Source organism: Budorcas taxicolor, chromosome 13 (genome assembly GCF_023091745.1).
Source record: "Budorcas taxicolor isolate Tak-1 chromosome 13, Takin1.1, whole genome shotgun sequence".
NCBI lineage: Eukaryota > Metazoa > Chordata > Mammalia > Artiodactyla > Bovidae > Budorcas > Budorcas taxicolor.
Window position 1 is genome coordinate 7331269 of NC_068922.1, and position 21165 is coordinate 7352433.

At 42.7% G+C, this 21165-nt stretch overlaps 1 protein-coding gene across 1 annotated transcript in view; it reads right to left on the reverse strand.

Moving 5' to 3' along the window:
* Positions 1 to 21165, reverse strand: part of TASP1 (taspase 1) — a 254366-nt gene that overhangs the window by 126779 nt on the left and 106422 nt on the right. Inside the window, exon 9 of the mRNA XM_052651058.1 lies at positions 20704 to 20782. Coding sequence (XP_052507018.1) covers positions 20704 to 20782 — 79 coding nt within the window. The remainder of the gene's footprint in view (positions 1 to 20703; positions 20783 to 21165) is intronic.

Below are 21165 nucleotides of genomic sequence, written 5' to 3' on the forward strand. Positions count from 1 at the left end.
AGATGAGTGCAATTGTGCGGTAGTTTGAGCATTCTTTGGCATTGCCTTTCTTTGAGACTGGAATGAAAACTGACCTTTTCCAGTCCTGTGGTCACTGCTGAGTTTTCCATATTTGCTGGCACATTGAGTCCAGAACTTTCAAAGCATCATCTTTCAGCAGTATCTTTCAGTATTTGAAATAGCTCAGGTGGAATTCTATCACCTCTACTAGCTTTGTTCATAGTGATGCTTCCCAAGGCCCACTTTACTTCACAGTCCAGGATGTCTGGCTCTAGGTGAGTGACCACACCATCATGGTTATTTGGGTCATTAAGACCTTTTTTTGTATAGTTCTTCTATACAAACAAGTTATTCTTGCTACTTCTTCTTAATTTCTTCTGCTATTGTTAGGTATTTATTGCTCCTGTCCTTTATCATGCCCATCCTTGCATGAAATGTTCTCTTGATATCTCCAATTTTCTTGAAGAGATCTCTAGTCTTTTCCATTCTATTGTTTTTCTCTATTTCTTTGCACTGTTTATTTAAGAAGGCCTTCTTATCACTCCTTGCTATTCTCTGGAACTCCGCATTCAGTTGGGTATATCTTTCCCTTTCTCCCTTGCCTTTTGCTTATCTTCTTTTCTCAGTTATTTGAAAAGCTTCCACAGACAACTACTTTGCCTTCTTGTATGTCTTTATCTTTGGGATGTTTTTGGTTACTTACTCTTCTAAAACCTCCATCACAGTTCTTCAGGTACTCTGTCAGCCCCCTCTAATCCCTTGAATATCCACTGTATAATCATAAGGGATATGATTTAGGTCATTCATGAATGGCTTAGTGGTTTTCCCTTCTTTCCTCAATTTCAGCCTGGATTTTGCCATAAGAAGCTCATGATCTGAGCCACAGTAGCTCCAGGTCTAATTTTTTGCTGACTGTATAGAGCTTCTCCATCTTCAGCTGCAAAGTATCGATCTGATTTTGGTATTGACCACTTGGTAAAGTCCATGTGTAGAGTTATCTCTTGTGTTGTTGGAAAGGAGTGTTTGCTATGACCAGTGTGTCCTTGACAAAATTGCTAGCCTTTGCCCTGCTTAATTTTGTACTCCAAGGCAAAACTTTCCTATTACGCTATCTCCTGACTTTCTACTTTACCATTCCAATCCCCTATGATGAAAAGGACATCTTTTTTTTTTGGTGTTTGTTCTAGAAGACCTTGTAGGTCTTCATAGAACCATTCAACTTCAGCTTCTTCGGCATTACTGGTTGGGACACAGGCTCATGAACGTAACCTAAGGGTATGTTGTGTGCTTATGACAGGTTCATGGGTAATCCCCTTTGTCGGCAATTAGCTCAGGAATGGGCTAGTGACTCAACATTATTCAACCAACAAAATGTGAAAAGTCAGCTGGGAAGCATCTAAAACATGTTCCTCACACCTAGAAGAGAGCTACACAGAGAAATAGTTTTTTTTTTTTCTTCTTCTAGCGATTTTTACATCATGAGTTTTTCTAGCAACAAAGTAGCTATTCTGCCATCAGCCTGATGAAGAGGTCAGTGATGACAGCTGCAGAATAAGTAAGAGACAGAGAGAACTGGATACTTGATGTCAGCAACAAAACCTTGAAACAACCAACCCTGCAGTCCACCTACCTCCTCTGTGAAATCACTGCACTCCTTGTTGGTGAAGCCAGTTTGAGAAGTGACTATCTCACCTATAGCTCAGAGTACTCTAAATTACCACAATCATGGAAGGGTGTGAAAACTGCAATGAATTTTATCGAAACTAAATTACACTAAAATTAAACCACCCTTATTTTCAGAGCCCTCAGCATGAATGTCTAAAGCTCTTAAACTGGCAGGAGCACTAAGCCCTGGTGTTTCAGTTAGGAACAATTAAGTCAGTTTGCCAAACAGAATCTATTTGGCAGTGCTTTAAAATATGTAGTGGGTTACAGAGTTCAATTCTATAGATGTTCACTTATCCAGTACCAACCACATGTTTAGGGCACCAGCTTCTTCCTCAAGGAGCTCCATGTACCATAAGTGGTACATGCACCACTGACCACGAAGGGTGTAACCTTTGGACTGAGCAAGGGAAGAAGGCAGGGTGGGAGGGAGGCTACAGGAAAAACATTTGAGCCCAACCTTGAAGGATGAGCCAGGCTTCACCAGGCGTGAGAAGGAGGGAAGGAATTCTAAATAGGAGCAGAAATAGAAATATGCACTCTTTTCACACGATATTGTGCTAAATTGTTTATATTACAATGACAGATATAAAGAAATGAAGTAAATGATGATATCTAGGACTTGCTAAGGAGAGTTGCCCCAGACATAAAGATCAAAATAAAACTTACCTCTGCAAAGCACATAGTGAGTTCTGAAAAATATCCATGAATTTGATGACAGGGGCAGGGTTTAACTATCAAAGTTGTTCTGAGGAAAACCCAGGGCCGTACAGAAACTCAAGTCTGCTGTGCGTATGTCTATTCCAGGTACAAACAGGCTATAACATTAAAGTGAAAGGCTCCAAAGAAGGAACTCTTACTAAGATGTGAAATGAAACTGAAACTACTAAGACAACTCAGATGAATGAAGACATGTAAGGCAAATATATGGAAAAATATTTCCATTAATATTGCATCTCTCTCAAGAGGGAGGGGATATATGTATACTTGTTGCTGATTCACATTGTTGTACAGCAGAAACCAACACAACACTGAAAAGCAATTATCCTCCAATTTAAAAAAAGAGTATTATATCTCTATATCCTACTAAATTTACACTAACATTAAAAAGAAAGCCTAACAAGTAAAGCAGAGGCAAATCTAAACTTTAAGGATAAGGAAGAACTCAGATAAAAGAAATTTCAGTAAATCTTAAATCGTTACTATCCTCTGATGTAAATTTTACTATCTGTCTTAGCTACATGGGGCAAATATTCCATATTTCCAGGAACACACCATCACATCATCCTAGCAGAATTCAATAAGGAACTTATGGTTCTTTCATCAATATTAGTAAACAGTGACTATTATGATAGCTTACAACACATATAATTTACCAGGAAATTATGAAGAACCAGGAAAGCAGTGTCACTTAAGGCTAGAATATGGAGAAATAGATGCAGAAAACAGTATTACACAACATACAACACTGAACCGCAAGTAACCGGAGGCGCAATGACACAAAGAGACAACATCGATGGCAATTAACGCATCTGTGCGTCTCTCCTCCATAAAGAAGATGCTCCAGTCCTGGTGGGAATAGGCAGACACACCCTTCCAAACTGCTCCCTCCATTATGATTCCAACCCAAGTCTGCTTTCCAAGCCCATGACATCCTTCAGAGCACACCTTCTCTTCCAGTCAATGTGGGTCCATGTAGACCTGAAATGCCAATGAGGAATTTCAAAAAAAAAATCTCTAATTCTTTTCTGTCTAACTCAGATTTTTTTTAATGATTATCTATGTTTTCTACTAGCCAATGCTAGTAAAAAAATGTTTTCATCAAAGCCAAAGACAAATACAGTAGTCTTTGGCTACAAATACAAATGTAGTCTTTCTTGACATGAACAAAAATATTCTGAAAATTAAAATGTAAGGTATCCTTCAGTCATGATGTGTTATACTGTAGGCTCAATCATGCTGTTATTCACTAACAAGGACCAAGACATGAATACAAAAGCAAGCTAATAAAAATGCGAACAACAGTTCTTGCATTTTACACTTAAGTGTTTCCACTTTTTTCTCCATGATTCGCCAATAAATCTTTTGGCCCAAATTAACCAGCCACCATGGACAGAGCTGGTTAAACGGAAATACATCTGATTCAGGATTATATCTTTCTAACCTCTCAGCTGCTGCTGCTGCTGCTGCTGCTAAGTCACTTCAGTTGCGTCTGACTCTGTGTGACCCCATAGGCGGCAGCCCACCAGGCTCCCCCGTCCCTGGGATTCTCCAGGCAAGAACACTGGAGTGGGTTGCCATTTCCTTCTCCAATGCACGCATGCATGCTAAGTCACTTCAGTCGTATCCGACTCTGTGTGACTCCAAAGATGGCAGCCCACCAGGCTCCTCTGTCCCTGGGATTGTCCAGGCAAGAATACTGGAGTGGGCTGCCATTTTCTTCTCCATCTAACCCCTCTAGCCACACCTTTTAGAGCTGGCGGGTTGTTTTATCCACCTCTGCTTGCAACAAGAACCTTAGTAAATTCTTATCAAGGTTAGGAGTATCCCAGATGAGTCAGAAAACATAAATATTATTTCTGCCAGCACTATAATCCCTCCTCAATAGTCCTATCCATGCAGGCCCATATGGTCACGTGTTGACAATCAGTTAAAGCTCTCAGAGATACCAAAGGTCAAGGATATCCACCACATTGCCTTAGCTTTAGAACCACCAAAACATGATGCGATATAAATTGTATGGGATGAGTGTTACAGCTGGGAACAGCACCACTTTGCCTATCAAAATGGACCAGCAGGATTGGTATCACCTGGGAGCATATGAAAAACGCAGACTCACAGGCCTCTCCCAGAGCCACTGGATCATAGTCTGCATTTTTCTTTTGGTCATGCTGCACGGCATGTGGAATCCTAGTTTTCCTAGTTCTTAACCACTGGACCACCAAGGAAGTCCCATACTCTGGATTTTAACAGGTGATTCATACATGCTAAACTGTGGGAAGAATGGGTGTTAAAAAAAAAAAAAGAACCTGAGAAACTGTTTCTGAAGATACATCATTAAAATTAATATCCCTTCTATTTCTCAGAAGAAGAAAGCCTAAACCAAGTTTGGGTCTAAAGAACCATGTGCCTCACACTGAAAATGTCCAGGGAATCCTTAAGAGGAACCAAAGATCCAACTTCAAGCATCTAAGAGCGCTAGGCCTGAATTCCCGAGCATCGTTTTTTCAAACGTTAACAGCTTCCAACATCAGACATACTATGTACCTTCAGAAAGTGATGAGTTATACCATGTACAACCTTCATAGCAACAAATTATCAATTTACAAACTCAAAGTCAACATATTGTGCCTCACAGTCATTTAAGCTGGCAAGACTTTAAAGTACACACAAATCTGAAGTAATGCTTTGGAAATATTTGATTTATGTTAAACAGTGCTCTGGAATTTAAACATTTGTATGCTCCACCAAGCCCTTTTCCTGGCCAATTGGTTCACTGGTCGGCTTACATAGATGCTTCCAACATAAGACACTGCCCAGCCAAATTTAATATTTAAAAATGTTTAAGACCTTTCTGTGTATTTTTTAAAATCAATCTTAGTTCAAGTAAATTTCCTGTGCAGCAAAAGAACACTGCCACCACCACAACAAAATCATACCCCAAACGGCCCTGTGCTATAAAAGGCGCTGCCGGCATCGACTGAACTCTGCCTCTAACGAGAACCTTCTACAGAGGGAACCAAGATGGCAAAGCTGCGAAGGCCTTCGGTTCAATAGGGAACACAGAGCAGCGTGTCAGAAAGAAATTGTTTTTCTGCTCCTTTTGATGGGTTGTGCTTTCAAGTCAGGAAATGAGAAACAGGTGTGCCAGAGGGCACACACATCCTCGCTCCACACTGCAAAACACGCGTTTTCAATTTGCAAACATGAAAGGGACTCCTGTTGAATGAAAGAAGAAATGAAACCCCAGCTCTGTCTCTGCGAACCATATGAAGGCGGCTCAGAAAGGCTCTGACAAGTTGCTCGACTTCCTCCTTCTCCGACTGACAGCAGGTAGTGCTCGACAATGGGAAGGAAAAGGCATTCTTTCAAGTGAGAACAATCAAAGGGAGAATTACACGAAGGATCAGAGCGCTGGCACTTTAACCCATCACTTGATCTCATGCTTCTGTTTCTACCACTGCTTTACCTTGCCGCTTCAAATTACAAGTCTGTTCTTTCAGCAAACAACAAACGATCCAAAATAAGTCTCTGGCCCACCCACTCTCCCCCCACCCCCCCAAAAAATCTGAGATAGTGCAAACATTAAAAGAACATCTTGGGAGTTCACTTGATCTACCATCACCTAAGTCTACAGTCTATTTCAGAAAGACCTACTTTTCTTCATGAAGTCCTGAGCTCTCCTGCAGCGCTGGAGACATTTTAGGGGCTTATATGAATGTCATGGTGGGGCTGAGTTTAAAAGCGACTGGTTTTGGTGGGCCTTTGGGGAGAGGCTGTGTGGCAAGAAGGAAGAGGTACTAATGGCAGCAAAAGGAGTCAGGTGGCCAGGTGTGCCCGGGTCCATTTGCGAGGCTCTGCAGGGAGCATCCCCCAGCTCTGTGGACACAGCAGAGCCTGGTTCAGCGCAGCAAGCCTTTATTTCAATGTATTTCTAGACTAGCACGAAACTTCCCTGTATTAACAAGAAAGGCCATAGACTTCATGCCCTTTGAGGATGGGGACTGTCTTCTCTTGTATCACAGCCAAACACTACACAGCACAGGATAAGAGCCTATAAAACAGCTGCTGTGTTATAGCTTGAGGGCAGCTACAAGTCTTCTTACATAAGAGAAAAATGCCTGAGCTCATGTATGTGGGAAACACACCCTTCACATCTAAACTTAAGTTTTGAAGAACATCTACAGTATCATAAGAATATTCATTATAGAATATTAAATGGACAAAGACTAACAAGCTAAACGACACTGTCGTTTGTTTTATCTACCAAAAATCTACCCAAAACACTGACACACTATCACAGCATAGCAACGTTAAAATTTCATTTTCCAAATTCTTTTCAATGACCAAGTGTTATTTCACAATCAGGGAAAAGTCCACTCATTTATTAATAAAACATACAAAATACATGATACCAAAGCTGTCACACGAAGCTGGTTTCCTAAGAAATAACCTAGCAAAATTCAGAACCAAAAGCAGGAAATAACATGTTAACAGTTCATCAGATATGAAGTGACCTAATTAGAGTAAACACTGGTCCTGGAATAGAATTCTCATCCCACATAACTACTTTAGTTTTGGGAAATGTGCTGGGAATTTATCGACTCTGTCATTTGTAAATGAACAATATTTCTTCCCTACCCAGACTAACCAATCAGTCCAAAGAGTCAAGTGGTTTTAAGATGACGATGTTTACAAACATATTAGGGTTTTATCTATGCTCACATCTAGAAGTCATAAATCACACAAAAAGATTTCTCAAGATATTTACATATTAAATCCCAAATTACTTCAGCTTAAGTGTCTGCCCTCTAAGAATCTTGAGCGCAAAAGATTCAGTTCAGTTCAGTCCAGTCGCTCAGTCATGTCTGACTCCTTGTGATCTCATGGACTGCAGCACGCCAGGCTTCCCTGTCATCACCAACTCCCAGAGCTTGCTCAAACTCATGTCCATTGAGTCAGTGATGCCACCCAACCATCTTCTCCTCTGTCGTCCCCTTCTCCTCCCGCCCTCAATCATTCCCAGAATCAAGGTCTTTTCCAAGGAGTCAGTTCTTCACATCAGGTGGCCAAAGTATCGGAGCTTCAGCTCCAGCATCAGTCCTTCCAAAGAATATTCAGGACTGATTTCCTTTAGGATGGACTGGTTTAATCTTGAAGTCCAAGGGACTCTCAAGAGTCTTCTCCAACACCATAGTTCGAAAGCATCAATTCTTCAGCACTCAGCTTTCTTAATGGTCCAACCTTTACATCCATACATGACTACTGGAAAAACCATAGCTTTCACTAGATGGACCTCTGTCAGCAAAGTAATGTCTCTGCTTTTTAATTTTTTACTATGCTTTCATAATAACAGTTTATGAAAGTTTGTTTCATACAGACAAGAAGCTTCCAAGAAGCCACACTGTCAGCCACTTAAGTGAGAAAGAGTACTGCCTAGCAAGGCAGATAAGGAAGCTAGAATGGGCTGAAGAGCCCGGACCCCACCCAGAAGAACCAGCCCCCTCTGTCTGAAATATCGCTCATCATCCCAGAGCAACCTCAAAGATGAAAGTTCTGTCTTCACCTCTTTTGCAAAAGAATGAGCATCTCCCTCTTCAAAGGGTCCCCCTCTTCATACAAAAGAAAACTTCAATACTTAGTCAAGACCATCCAGAGATTACCCGATAAGACCCCAGGTTAAGATCCACACACCTTGCACTCACCCCTCTTCTTCAGGGATCGTCTGTTCTCATCAGAACACACCGCTTTCAACTCTGTACTTACCTCCCCTCAGCCCTAACTCAGCTGAGCATGACCTAACCCACCCCACCTGTTGTGCCCCCACAAAGGTGATGTTGAAGCCCTAACCCTAAGGTGGTGGTGGTGTCTTTCAGGAGGTAATTAGGGTTTTATGAGGTCATGAGGGTGGGCACTGCCAGGATGGGATTAGTATCCCAAAGAAAGGCAATTCCAAAGAATGCTCAAACTACCACACAATTGCACCCATCTCACACGCTAGTGAAGTAATGCTCAAAATTCTCCAAGCCAGGCTTCAGCAATACGTGAACCGTGAACTCCCTGATGTTCAAGCTGGTTTTAGAAAAGCCAGAGGAACCAGAGATCCAATTGCCAACATCCACTGGATCATCGAAAAAGCAAGAGAGTTCCAGAAAAACATATATTTCTGCTTTATTGACTATGCCAAAGCCTTTGACTGTGTGGATCACAATAAACTGTGGAAAATTCTGAAAGAGATGGGAATACCAGGCCACCTGACCTGCCTCTTGAGGAATCTGTATGCAGGTCAGGAAGCAACGGTTAGAACTGGACATGGAACAACAGACTGGTTCCAAATAGGAAAAGGAGTATGTCAAGGCTGTATATTGTCACCCTGCTTATTTAACTTTTATGCAGAGTACATCATGAGAAACGCTGGGCTGGAAGAATCACAAGCTGGAATTACGATTGCCAGGAGAAATATCCATAACCTCAGATATGCAGATGACACCATTCTTATGGCCGAAAGTGAAGAGGAACTAAAAAGCCTCTTGATGAAAGTAAAAGTGGAGAGCGAAAAAGTTGGCTTAAAGCTTAACATTCAGAAAATGAAGATCATGGCATCTAGTCCCATCACTTCATGGGAAATAGATGGGGAAACAGTGGAAACAATGTCAGACTTTATTTTGGGGGGCTCCAAAATCACTGCAGATGGTGACTGCAGCCATGAAATTAAAAGATGCTTACTCCTTGGAAGAAATGTTATGACCAACCTAGATAGCATATTCAAAAGCAGAGACATTACTTTGCCGACTAAGGTCCGTCTAGTCAAGACTATGGTTTTTCCAATAGTCATGTATGGATGTGAGTTGGACTGTGAAGAAGGCTGAGTGCTGAAGAACTGATGCTTTTGAGCTGTGGTGTTCGAGAAGACTCTTGAGAGTCCCTTGGACGGCAAGGAGATCCAACCAGTCCATTCTGAAGGAGATCAGCCCTGGGATTTCTTTGGAAGGAATGATGCTAAAGCTGAAACTCCAGTACTTTGGCCACCTCATGCGGAGAGTTGACTCATTGGAAAAGACTCTGATGCTGGGAGGGATTGAGAGCAGGAGGAGAAAGAGATGACAGAGGATGAGATGGCTGGATGGCATCACTGACTCGATGGACATGAGTCTGAGTGAACTCTGGGAGTTGGTGATGGACAGGGAGGCCTGGCATGCTGCGATTCATGGCGTCGCAAAGAGTTGGACACGACTGAGTGACTGAACTAAACTGAAGAAGAGGAAGAGAGATGGTAGCTCACTCGTGTCCATTCTTCCCCTCTCTCTCTTTCCCTCCCTCCCTCTTTTCCTCTGTCCTTGCCTCAATCTCTCTCTCTCTTTCCACCATGTGATGACACAGCAAAAAACTGGCCAGCAGCAAGCCAGAAGGAACTGAATCTGCTGGCACCATGATCCTGGACTTCCTAGCCTCCAGAACTTGGAGAAATAAATGTAAGCCACGCAGCCTATGGTATTTTGTTATAGCAGTCTGAGCTACGACACACCCCAGTATATCTGTTTGTTCATATCAATTCACATCAATTCATTCAAAAAGCATCAGAGACTGTGGTGGATGAGCACCATGCAGACATCAGGGAACAAAGCTGAGGAAAATCCCTACCTTCATGGAGTTTCATATAGCAGAGAGAAGAAGACTATAAAGATAACAGAAAGACACAAAGGATATGTTAGACATGATACATTCTATGGGAAAAAATAAAATGTGGGAGGGGGCTGGGGGATGTTACTGAGGGAAGATTTACATGTTTAAAACGGAGTGGTTGAGGAAGACGAGCTGATGAGGTGGAGGCAGGGGTGTAGATACTCAGGTGCATGCGTGCGAGCTAAGTTGCTTCAGTTGTGTCTGACTCTTTATGACCCTATGGACCATCAGCCTGCCAGGCTCTCCTGTCAAAATCCACATCTCTTTGCATGTGTGTGTTGTATTTTTTAAATGAATTTATTTATTTTAATTGGAGGCGAATTACTTTACAATATTGTGGTGATTTTTGCCAAACACTGACATGAATCAGCCACGGGTGCACGTGTCCCCATCCTGAACCCCCTCCCATCTCCCTCCCCATCCCATCCCTCTGTGCGCTGGCTTTGAGAGCCCTGTTTCATGCATCAAACTTGGACTGGCAATCTATTTCACATATGGTAATATACACGTTTCAATGCTATTCTCTCAAATCATCCCACCCTCGCCTTCTCCTACAGAGTCCAAAAGTCTGTTCTTTATCTCTGTGTCTCTTTAGCTGTCTCGCATATAGGGTCATTGTTACCATCTTTCTAAATTCCATATATATACGTCTTTCTGACTTACTTCACTCTGTATAATAGGCTCCAGTTTCATCCACCTCATCAGAACTGATTCAAATGTGTTCTTTTTAATAGCTGAGTAATATTCCATTGTGTATATATACCACAGCTTTCTTATCTGTTCATCTGCCAATGGACATCTAGGTTGCTTCCACATCCTGGCTATTGTAAACAGTGCTGCAATGAACATTGGGGTACATGTGTCTCTTTCAATTCTGGTTTCCTTGGTGTGTATGCCCAGCAGTGGGACTGCTGGGTCATAAGGCAGTTCTACTTCCAGGTTTTTAAGGAATCTCCACACTGTTCTCCATAGTGGCTGCACTAGTCTGCATTCCCACCAACAGTGATGGAGAAAATCCTCATCTCTTATGTCTCCCGCATTGGCAGGTGGGTTCTTTATCAGTAGTGCCACCTGGGTAGCCCAAGACTCTCAGGGTAGAGATTTAAAGGGAAAGGAAGGATGCAGGCAGAGTGGGAGTGTCCCTGGCAAGTCCGAGCACAGGGAAGCGGCTGAGTAAGCAGACAGGAAAAGCCAGAGCTGCAGCCTGAGGGGAAGGTGGGCAGCACCTCACAGGCCCTGAGTAAAGGCTGTGGCCCTTCTCTAAGATGGGACATGCTGGCCAGTTCAAGAGGAGGAATGACACACGATTTGAGTTAGGTTTAAACATCAACTGCTTGAGGAGTTGCTGAGAACTGAATAAAGGGGAAAAGGAGCAGAAAACAAGGGGCCAGCTGGGTGCTCCTGCAACAACCCAGATCAGAGATGACAGTATCTGAAGCTGCTGATGGCAGCCAGCGTGTTATGAAGTGGCTGGATTTTAAATACACTTAGAGAGGAGAGTCGGAGAAGGCAATGGCACCCCACTCCAGTACTCTTGCCTGGAAAATCCCATGGACGGAGGAGCCTGGAAGGCTGCAGTCCATGGGGTAGCTGAGGGTTGGACACAACCGAGCAACTTCACTTTCCCTTTTCACTTTCATGCATTGGAGAAGGAAATGGCAACCCACTCCAGTGTTCTTGCCTGGGGAATCTCAGGGATGGGGGAGCCTGGTGGGCTGCCGTCTATGAGGTCGCACAAAGTCGGACACAACTGAAGTGACTTAGCAGCAGCAGAGAGGAGAGTAGAGAGGGTTTGTTGCTGGAGTGGACATGGGTGAGATAAAAGAAGAGAGGGTCAGACATGACTCTAAGATTTTGGCCTGACATGATGGGAGGCTACAGGTACCCTTTGCTGTGTGGAGAAGCAGGTAGGGGAGGGAAGGGCAACATCAAGAGCTCATAGTTGGATGAGCTATTCATTGGGAGGACCAATGCTGAAGCTGAAGCTCCACTAATTTGGCCACCTGATGTGAAGAGCTGACTCATTGGAAAAGACCCTGATGCTGGGAAAGACTGAAGGCAGGAGGAGAAGGGGACGACTGAGGATGAGATGGTCAGATGGCATCACCGACTCAATGGACACGAGTTTGGATAAAGTCTGGGAGTTGGTAATGGATAGGGAGGCCTAGCGTGCTGCAGTTCATGGGGTCGCAAGAGTCAGACATGACTGAGCGACTGAACTGAACTGAACTGAGTTGCCTATTTACACACACAGGTGGGGGCTTTGAGAAGCAGTTAAAAAACCAAGTTCTGGGAAGAGGCCCAAGGTAGAGATTAAAAGGTGGGAGTCAGCATATATATGGTACTTAGCCATTGGATTGGATGAGAACACCGAGGCAGCGAGTATTCAAAGACACAGAAAAGGTAGAGGGCTAGGCCTCGGGTCACTGAGAGGTCAGGGAGATGAGAAACAGTAACGAAGGAGGCGGAGAATAGCAGCCAGTGAGGTGGGAAGAAAACCATTCGTGTTGGATGCTCTGGAAGTCTATCAAAAATAGGATTTTCCAGGGAGCAAGTCATTCAAGCAACTCTGTGACACACTGCTTACAAGACTAACGGATGACTACTGGGCTTTGGAGGTGACTAAAAATCTTAACAAGAGCAGACTGGTAGAAGGGAGGAAGAGGCCAAACTAAAGTATATACGAGAGTCAATGAGTGGACTTCCCTGCTGGCTCAGTGGCGGAGAATTCACCTGCCAACACAGGAGACACGGCTTCCATCCCTGATCCGAGCAGATCCCACATGCCATGCAACAACATAGCCCATGAGCCACAACTACTGAGCCTGTGCTCCGCAGCAAGAGAAGCCACCGCAATGAGAAGCCTGCACGCTGCAAGTAGAGAGGAGCCCTCGTTTACTGCAACTAAAGAAAAGCCTGCTCAGCAGTGAAGACTCAGCACAGCCAAAAAGAAAGGAATATTTACCAAAAAAAAAAAAAAAAAAAGGTTCAGTGAGTGGAAAAGACTAAGTAAAATAACAGACATGAAATTCAGGCAACTCCTTGAAGATTCACCTTTAAAGGCTGCTACAAAATAGGGGAAAGAGTTGGAAAGGAGGCTGGACCCCTAGGTGATCTGCACCCAGGGTCCAGAGTAGAACAGGGCTTTTATTCATGATAATCAAGAGACTGAGCTGCCAAAAGCGCTTGTGACAGACAGAGCACGAAAGAGAAATAACAGATACTCCTGAGAAGGAAACAGAAGCATGGACTCCTGCCTGCCTCCCCATCCCTCCTGGGCCACAGAAACCACAAACTCCAGGACACATGTAGATGTCTCAGCAGTAAGGTCCCACTGGCTCTTGGGGCTCCACCCTCAGAGAGAAGCCAGCCCTGTGCCCTCCTGACAAAGTATCTGGGAAGCACAGATGCACAGGAAACCTCCCACAGAGGGGCAGAGGCAGACCTGCGGCTGCTGGTTAGGAGAAAGAGTCGAGAAGGGGTGACATACTGACATACTTCCCCACCCTTGCAGAAGAGGCTCCAATCACTGGCTGAGAAATATTAATATCAAAGCAGCAGCCTGGTCTCATTCTTCACATTTTTTTATCCCATCCATCTTTGAACCTACTCTTAAAAAGCAAGGGCCACACCCTCACCACCCTCTGATTTCTGAAACAGCTAAGACCAGGAAAATCGAAGAACCCAGAAAGTCAGAAATCACCAGGGTTCCTCTCGGGTAGCAGACTGTTCTTCGTGACAGAACACCAGGAAACGGAGACTGCAGCTGCTGTCTCCTGATCGCTAGTCAGCTGCCACAAAACCCCCGGACTTGCTATTTCTCTTTAAGAAAAAAACCAGACAGCACAGACAAGTAACAGAAGACCAATGTTAAGGTCAGCCAGAGCATAAACTTAATCTCTTGCTTTTTCCCTCCTTCTGATCTTCTAATCCTCGATCTGCTCTTCCTTTACATAGCCAGAGAAAGACCACAGATGTATCTTATATTACACATCTGATGTGTTACTGAAAAATTATGTGTGAATCCGATTCTGGCAAATTAAATCAAATTTAAAAATGCTGTTTAAGGAAATTTCATGGTGGATAATCTTAGAATCCTTCTACGAGAGGGAAGAATCACATACACATTTCTCTCTTTTTCAGTGAAATATACTTGACATGTAACATTGTATACATTGAAGGTGTACAACATGTTAATTTCATACATTTATTTCCTGTAATATGATTGCCATCATGCAATATTTAGCACCTCTACCACATTACATAACTATCCTTTCTTTTTATTGGCTGGAATAATTATGTTCCAGTCTCTTAACAAGGCTGATGATCATAATGTTGTTGCCCATACACACACATTTTTTAATTTTGTCTACGAAGCATTTACTAAGAGCAAAGCCCTGTGCCAGGCACTCAGGAAACACAAATATACTCACAGAGCCCCTTCTCAAGAGCTTACGCCACTGCTTAAAGAAAGCTACGAACTATTTATTTTCACAAAAAAACGCTGAGAATAAAAGAAGGGCACTCTTTTTTCCCACCTAAGATTTTCAGAAATCAGGAGGTGCACTGCAGTCGGCGGCATCTCCCCACGGCTCTGCGGCAGGCAGCAGCTGGGACACAGCCAGCTCTGCCCCTGGAGGTCAGCTGCTCCCACCTGCTAACCCTTGCTGACCCTTCTGCTGAGCTGCATTCCATGTTGGAACTCCATGTGTTGAGTCTAACTGCCATTTTCAATGTCTTCAAAAGGATTACAGTCTGATACAGAATTCAAACAAAAAGTGATTACATAAATAGGAATGCATGGAAATGGCAAAGAAGCACGACCTGGTTATCAGGGAAGCAAATACTTCTTGTTGGGAGAACACCCCCAATTCAATACTTGCGAAGTAATAGCTAGCCGTGTGTTAAGTGGTGACAAAGCCGTGTGTCATAATATAACTGGCAGTCTTCTCCCCTCTAGTGTAAGTGTCTTACAGGGGCATATTTTGTTCTAGGATATTATGGTAAATGTACAGGCAACAAAAGCAAAAACAGACAAGGAGGTCTATGTCAATCTAAAAAGCTTCAACACAGCTAAGGCAATAAGCAACAGTACAAAGAGGACACTTATGGAATGGGAGGAAATACTTACAAACCACATAACTGACAAGGTATTAATATCCAAAATAGACAAGGATCTCGTACAACTCAACAGCAGGGGGAAAAAAAAAACACAAGATCAATATCAAAACATGGGCAAAGGACTTTGACATTTCTCCAAAGACATAGAAATGGTCAATAGGTACATGACAAAGTGTTCAACATCATTAATCGTCTGGGAAGTGCAACAGAAAACCACAAGATATCACCTCACACTTGTTAAAATGGATATTACCAAAAAGACAAGAGACAAATGTTGGTGAGGATGCCGAGATAAGTGAACTCTCATATATAGGAGGTAGGAACGTGAAATGGTTCAGCTGCTATAGAAAACAGTATGGAGGTTCCTCAAAAAGCTAAATGGGACTATCACAGGATCCAGCAGTTCCACTTCTGGGTATTTATCCAAAAGAATTGAAATCAAGATCTCAAAGAGGTATCCGCACTCCCACATTAGCTGCATCATTATTCACAACAGCCAGGATGTGGAAACAACCTAAATGTCCTTGGAGCAAGTAAAGAAAATGTGGTAGATTCATATAAGAATATTATTCAGCCTTTAAAAAGAAGGAAATCCTGCCACACACAATAACACTGATGAACCCAGAAGACATTATGCTCAGTGAAATAAGCCAGTCACAGAAGGACAGACATTGCACGATTCCACTTAGATAAGGTACCTAAAATAGACTCACAGAAGGAGAGAGTAAAACAGTGACCGCCAGAGTTCATGAAGAGGAAAATGGAGAGTTGCCATTCAAAATTCACAAGGTTCAGTTATGCAAGATGAATAAGTTCTAGAGATCATAGCTCAGCTCATTAAATCCTCATGGATATTAAGATAATACTATTCATGTTGTATAAATAACTACTTGCTAGGATGTCTCAGCCAGTGAATCAAGAATCTGAACAAGAACCTACATATTTCCTTTCCTCCCTCTCAAGCTCAGCAAATTTCCAAGATGCCAGAACGTTAGTCAGGGTTTGCAAGGTGAGCTCCTGCCCTCTAACTTCTTCCCCACAAGATGCTGGAGTTTATCCCTCAGGCTAATAACCACAACACCTGTCTGGCCTTAGGAGAGTCCTACTTTAACCATAACTAGCTATCTTCCCTCTGTCTCTCAATAATCATCTACCAAGAACTATAAAACTAAAATGTAGGCCAGGTCTCTGGATTTTCTGCAATAGCCTAAGGCATATGTCCTTTTTTTTTTTTTTTTTGGACCAAAAAAATTGCAAAATTCTGTGTTCCACCTTTCTCCCGCCAACTCTGCCATGTATTTCCTTTGTCAACCTCATAGCAGCAGCCCCAGGAGAAACAAGAGTGAAGCAATCACAGATGGAAAGAACTGGAGACCTGCTCTATTATCCTCATGTTCTGTTGGCTGATGACTTGTTGTTCAGTCCCTCAGTCGTGTCTGATTCTTTGTGACCCCACTGACTGCACTACTCCAGGCTTCCCTGTCCTTCACCATCCCCTGGAGCTTGCTCATACTCATGTCCATTGAGTCAGTGATGCCATTCAACCATCTCATTCTCAGTTGTCCCCTTCTCCTCCTGCCCTCAATCTTTCCCAGAATCAGGGTCTTTTCTAATGAGTCAGCTCTTTGCATCAAGTGGCCAAAGTACTGGAGCTTCAACTTCAGCATCAGTCCTTCCAATGAATATGCAGGACTGATTTCCTTTAGGACTGACTGATTTGATCTCCTTGCAGTCCAAGGGACTCTCAGGAGTCTTCTCCAATACTACAGTTCAAAAGCATCAATTCTTCGGCACTCAGCTTTCTTCATGGTCCAACTCTCATATCCATACATGATTACTGGAAAAACCATAGCTTTGACTAAACAGACCCTTGTCAGCAAAGTAATGTCTCTGCTTTTTAATATGCTGTCTAGGTTGGTCATAGCTTTTCTTCCAAGGAGCAAGTGTCATTCAATTTCATGGCTGCAGTCACCATCTGCAGTGATTTTGGAGCCCAAAAACATAAGGTCTGTCACTGTTTCCATTGTTTCCCCACGTATTTGCCAAGAAGTGATGGGACTGAATGCCATGATCTTTATTTTTTGAATGTTGAGTTTTAAGCCAGCTTTTTCACTCTCCTCTTTCACTTTCATCAAGAGGCTCTTTAGTTCCTCTTCGTTTTCTGCCATAAGGGTGGTGTCATCTACATATCTGAGGTTATTGATACTTCTTCTGGCAATCTTGATTCCAGCGTGTGCTTCATCACCTGACATTTCACATGATGTACTCTGCATAGAAGTTAAATAAGTAGAGTGACAATATACACCCTGACTTATTCCTTTCCCAATTTGGAACCAGCCCATTGTTCCATATCTGGTTCTACCTGTTGCTTCTTGACCTGCACACAGGTTTCTCAGGAGGCAAGTAAGGTGGTCTGGTATTCCCATCTCTCGAAGAATTTTCCACAGTTTGTTGTGATCCACACAGTCAAAGGCTTTAGTGTAGTCAATGGAGCAGAAGAAGATGTTTTTCTGGAACTCTCTTGCTTTTTCGATGATCCAACAGATCTTGGCAATTTGATCTCTGGTTCCTCTGCCTTTTCTAAATTCACCTTGAACATCTGGAAATACTTATTTCACATACTGTTGGCTTGGAGAATTTTAAGCATTACTTTGCTAGCGTGTGAAATGAGTGCAACTGTGTGGTAGTTTGAACATTCTTTGGCATTGTTGTTCTTTGGGATTGAAATGAAAACTGACCTTTTCCAGTCCTGTGCCACAGCTGAGTTTTCCAAATTTGTTAGCATATTGAGTGTGGCACTTTAACAGCATCATCTTTTAGGAGTTGAGATAGCTCAGTGGGAATGCCATCACGTCCACTAGCTTTGTTCATAGTGATGCTTCCTAAGACCCACTTGACTTCACATTCCAGGATGTCTGGCTCTAGATGAATAACCATAACATCATGGTTATCTGGGTCATTAAGATCTTAGTCCTTAAACTTAAGAAGACTATAACATGATAGGCTGGGCATCAAAGCTAAACATCTACACTAAATATCTTGGACTAGAAACCTAAAGTTATCTTTAATCATATAAAACTATCTTCAGTGGATATGAGATGGGCAAATCAGGAAATATTCAAGGGGAAGGGTGAAAGACCTTATTTTTACAATTTAAGCTTACCCCCCTACTGCATTCTACTTAATAGAATGAAACCCATAAAGTACACTCCTATTCCAACTTTCACATCACCAATTCAAAAAAGAAGGGAGATGGACAACCCCAAGGAGACTGCATTTCTTTTCCAAAGTGACACAGTCAAGCAGGCTCTCAGAATTCCAGCTTAAAGTAGAATTCAGGTCTCCTAACATGCTGGGAGGGATTGGGGGCAGGAGGAGAAGGGGACGACAGAGGATGAGATGGCTGGATGGCATCACTGACTCGATGGATGCGAGTCTGAGTGAACTCCGGGAGTTGGTGATAGACAGGGAGGCCTGGCGTGCTGCGATTCATGGGGTCGCAAACAGTCGGACACAATTGAGCGACTGAACTGAACTGAACATGCAGACATAGGAGTAACATTTAAAAAGCAACAGACCAACTTGCTGAACTACATATGGACCAAAAATAAAGTCAACACCACACATGATACCAACTGATACTTCTTTAGGAAAATGAAACAATGAATCATCTGTTTTAGACTTTTATTTATTCAAATACCACAATTTTCCATAGACATGGGCCATATTTAATTATGCATATATAATTATGCATTAATTCAGTTCACTAATTCCTAATTCAGTTCACATGTAAAGATTTTCATGTGCCAGCAATATTAAATTTAAAATTAACTCATATTATTACCTTGTGCTCATCTTTTCAAATTAGAAAACAATTTTTGGTCTATTATATTAGCATGATTTAGATTCAACATTAATTTGTGTTTGAACTTCACCTCAGTGGCTCAAAATCAAATATTTCCACCAATGCAAGAAAAGGATCAAGGTCACGAAGCTGTTACAACAGGTAGGCAGTTGAGGGGTCTGAACTAACAGGGTCAGGTCAGAAGAAATGGAAAGAAGATACAAGTTTGAGAATGGTGCCAAGAATTCAAGTCTGATTAAATAGGTTACGGAAAGTGAAAGTCACTCAGTCACGTCTAACTCTTTGCCACCCTGTGAACTATACAGTCCATGGAATTCTCCAGGCCAGAATACTGGAGTGGGGAGCCATTCTCTTCTCTAGGGGATGTTCCCAACTCAGGGATTGAACCCAGGTCTCCCATACTGCAGGTGGATTCTTTACCAGCTGAGCCACCAGGGAAGCCCAAAATAGTGATGGCAATAAGAGAGGCAGAGAACACAGGAGAAAGGTGGCCACAGTGTGGGAATAAGGAAAAAAAGGTGTTTATTTGTGCTGCCGAACCTCATGTGCATACATGATACCCACAGGGATTTGTCCAACAGGAAGGCAGAAAGAACTAAGGCGGACTTCAAGCATGAAGCCCAGAGTGGGGATGGACATGGAAACCAGCACTCTAAGAGATAACCACTGAGACAGCACCAGATCACCGAGAGGAAGCCCACAGTGAGACGAGGAAAGGCTGGCAGAGGCCCCCGCCTGGGGCTACTAGCAGTAGGAAGAAGACGGAGCAGGCCAAGGGAGCGGGACAAACCAAGAGAGGTCCAGGATCTACATTAGCAGTAGGGACCCCAGAGAGGCAGGAGTAAGCCGGAGAGGACGGTGACTGGACTGGGTGGCTGGGCAGTGTGGCAGGGCAGAAAACAATGCGGAAGAAACCAGAGAGAGAAAGGAAGGAAGGGCGGCCATACCCACCCACCCTCCTGAGAAAGCCTGAGGATATCCGGCACAAAGTCCTAGGATTCGGACTTGAGAGATGACACGGCAAAGTGGGTGAACCAATATTATTATGTCAACCACACATATCAACCACATCATGAGCTTCAAGTACATCTGGCATAAGCACATGAAAACCTGGATCTAGACAACAACTATTCTGCCCACCCAAATCCACTCTCCCAAGACACACACACACACACATTTCTGAATGATAAAGACTCTTCTAATACAAATACAAAAAGAGGACCTACCTTTTATCAAAAGTATATGCCATGATATACATTTTGAAATACACCTTGTAAGATTTATGTCAACATTTTACTCAAGAAATGACCTTTTAGTCTTTTAAATGCCTTGCTACTTTTATATCATTTTGACCCAAATTTGGCACTATAATGAGTCATTAGGGGAAAAAAATCCATGAAAAATATAATTAAATTTTAGTTAACCCCAAAGTTGTATTGAAAATGTTAGCAAACCATTTACACTGCGATACTTCTGTTGTAAAACAATTCTCAAACATTCCTAAGTATTGAAGATCTTTCAAGCATCAATTTTCTGGTTCATGAGGTGTCTTAGTACATACTTTGTGTTTACATAAAAACACTGTTTTCAATCAATAAATGACCTACGAGGTTGAGGTAATGAAAAATGGTCATGAAAGCAGCAAATACCTGAGGTACTCACAGCTGTGGAGTAGGGATTATGAGCTCCAGTATTTTCAGCCCAGCAGCCACATCCATAAAGAGCAGCCTGGGGGAAAAAAGGTAGATAAATATAAATACAGCATTTTAAGAATATTATACATAATTGCTAGCTTTCAACAGAAGACAGAAATCACACCCATCTAATAAAGCTTCATCTAATAATGATGCATAGCACACACGTGATAACCAGAGGTTGAGTAAGACCTACCCAGACAATGGTCCTAACACTATCAAAACTATTTTCAGCTAAGGATTAATCTAAAATTTTCAGAAAAGAGAAAAAAAAATACTTAATCTTATCAACAGTAATTTCTTCCTTCCCAGAAAAAAATCTTCCCTCTGCTGTAGGCTTGTCGAGTGTGGCCCTCCTGGACCTTTGAAATAACCTCTCAGACTAGGTGTGTGTCAGTCAGATTACTTGGGGAGCAT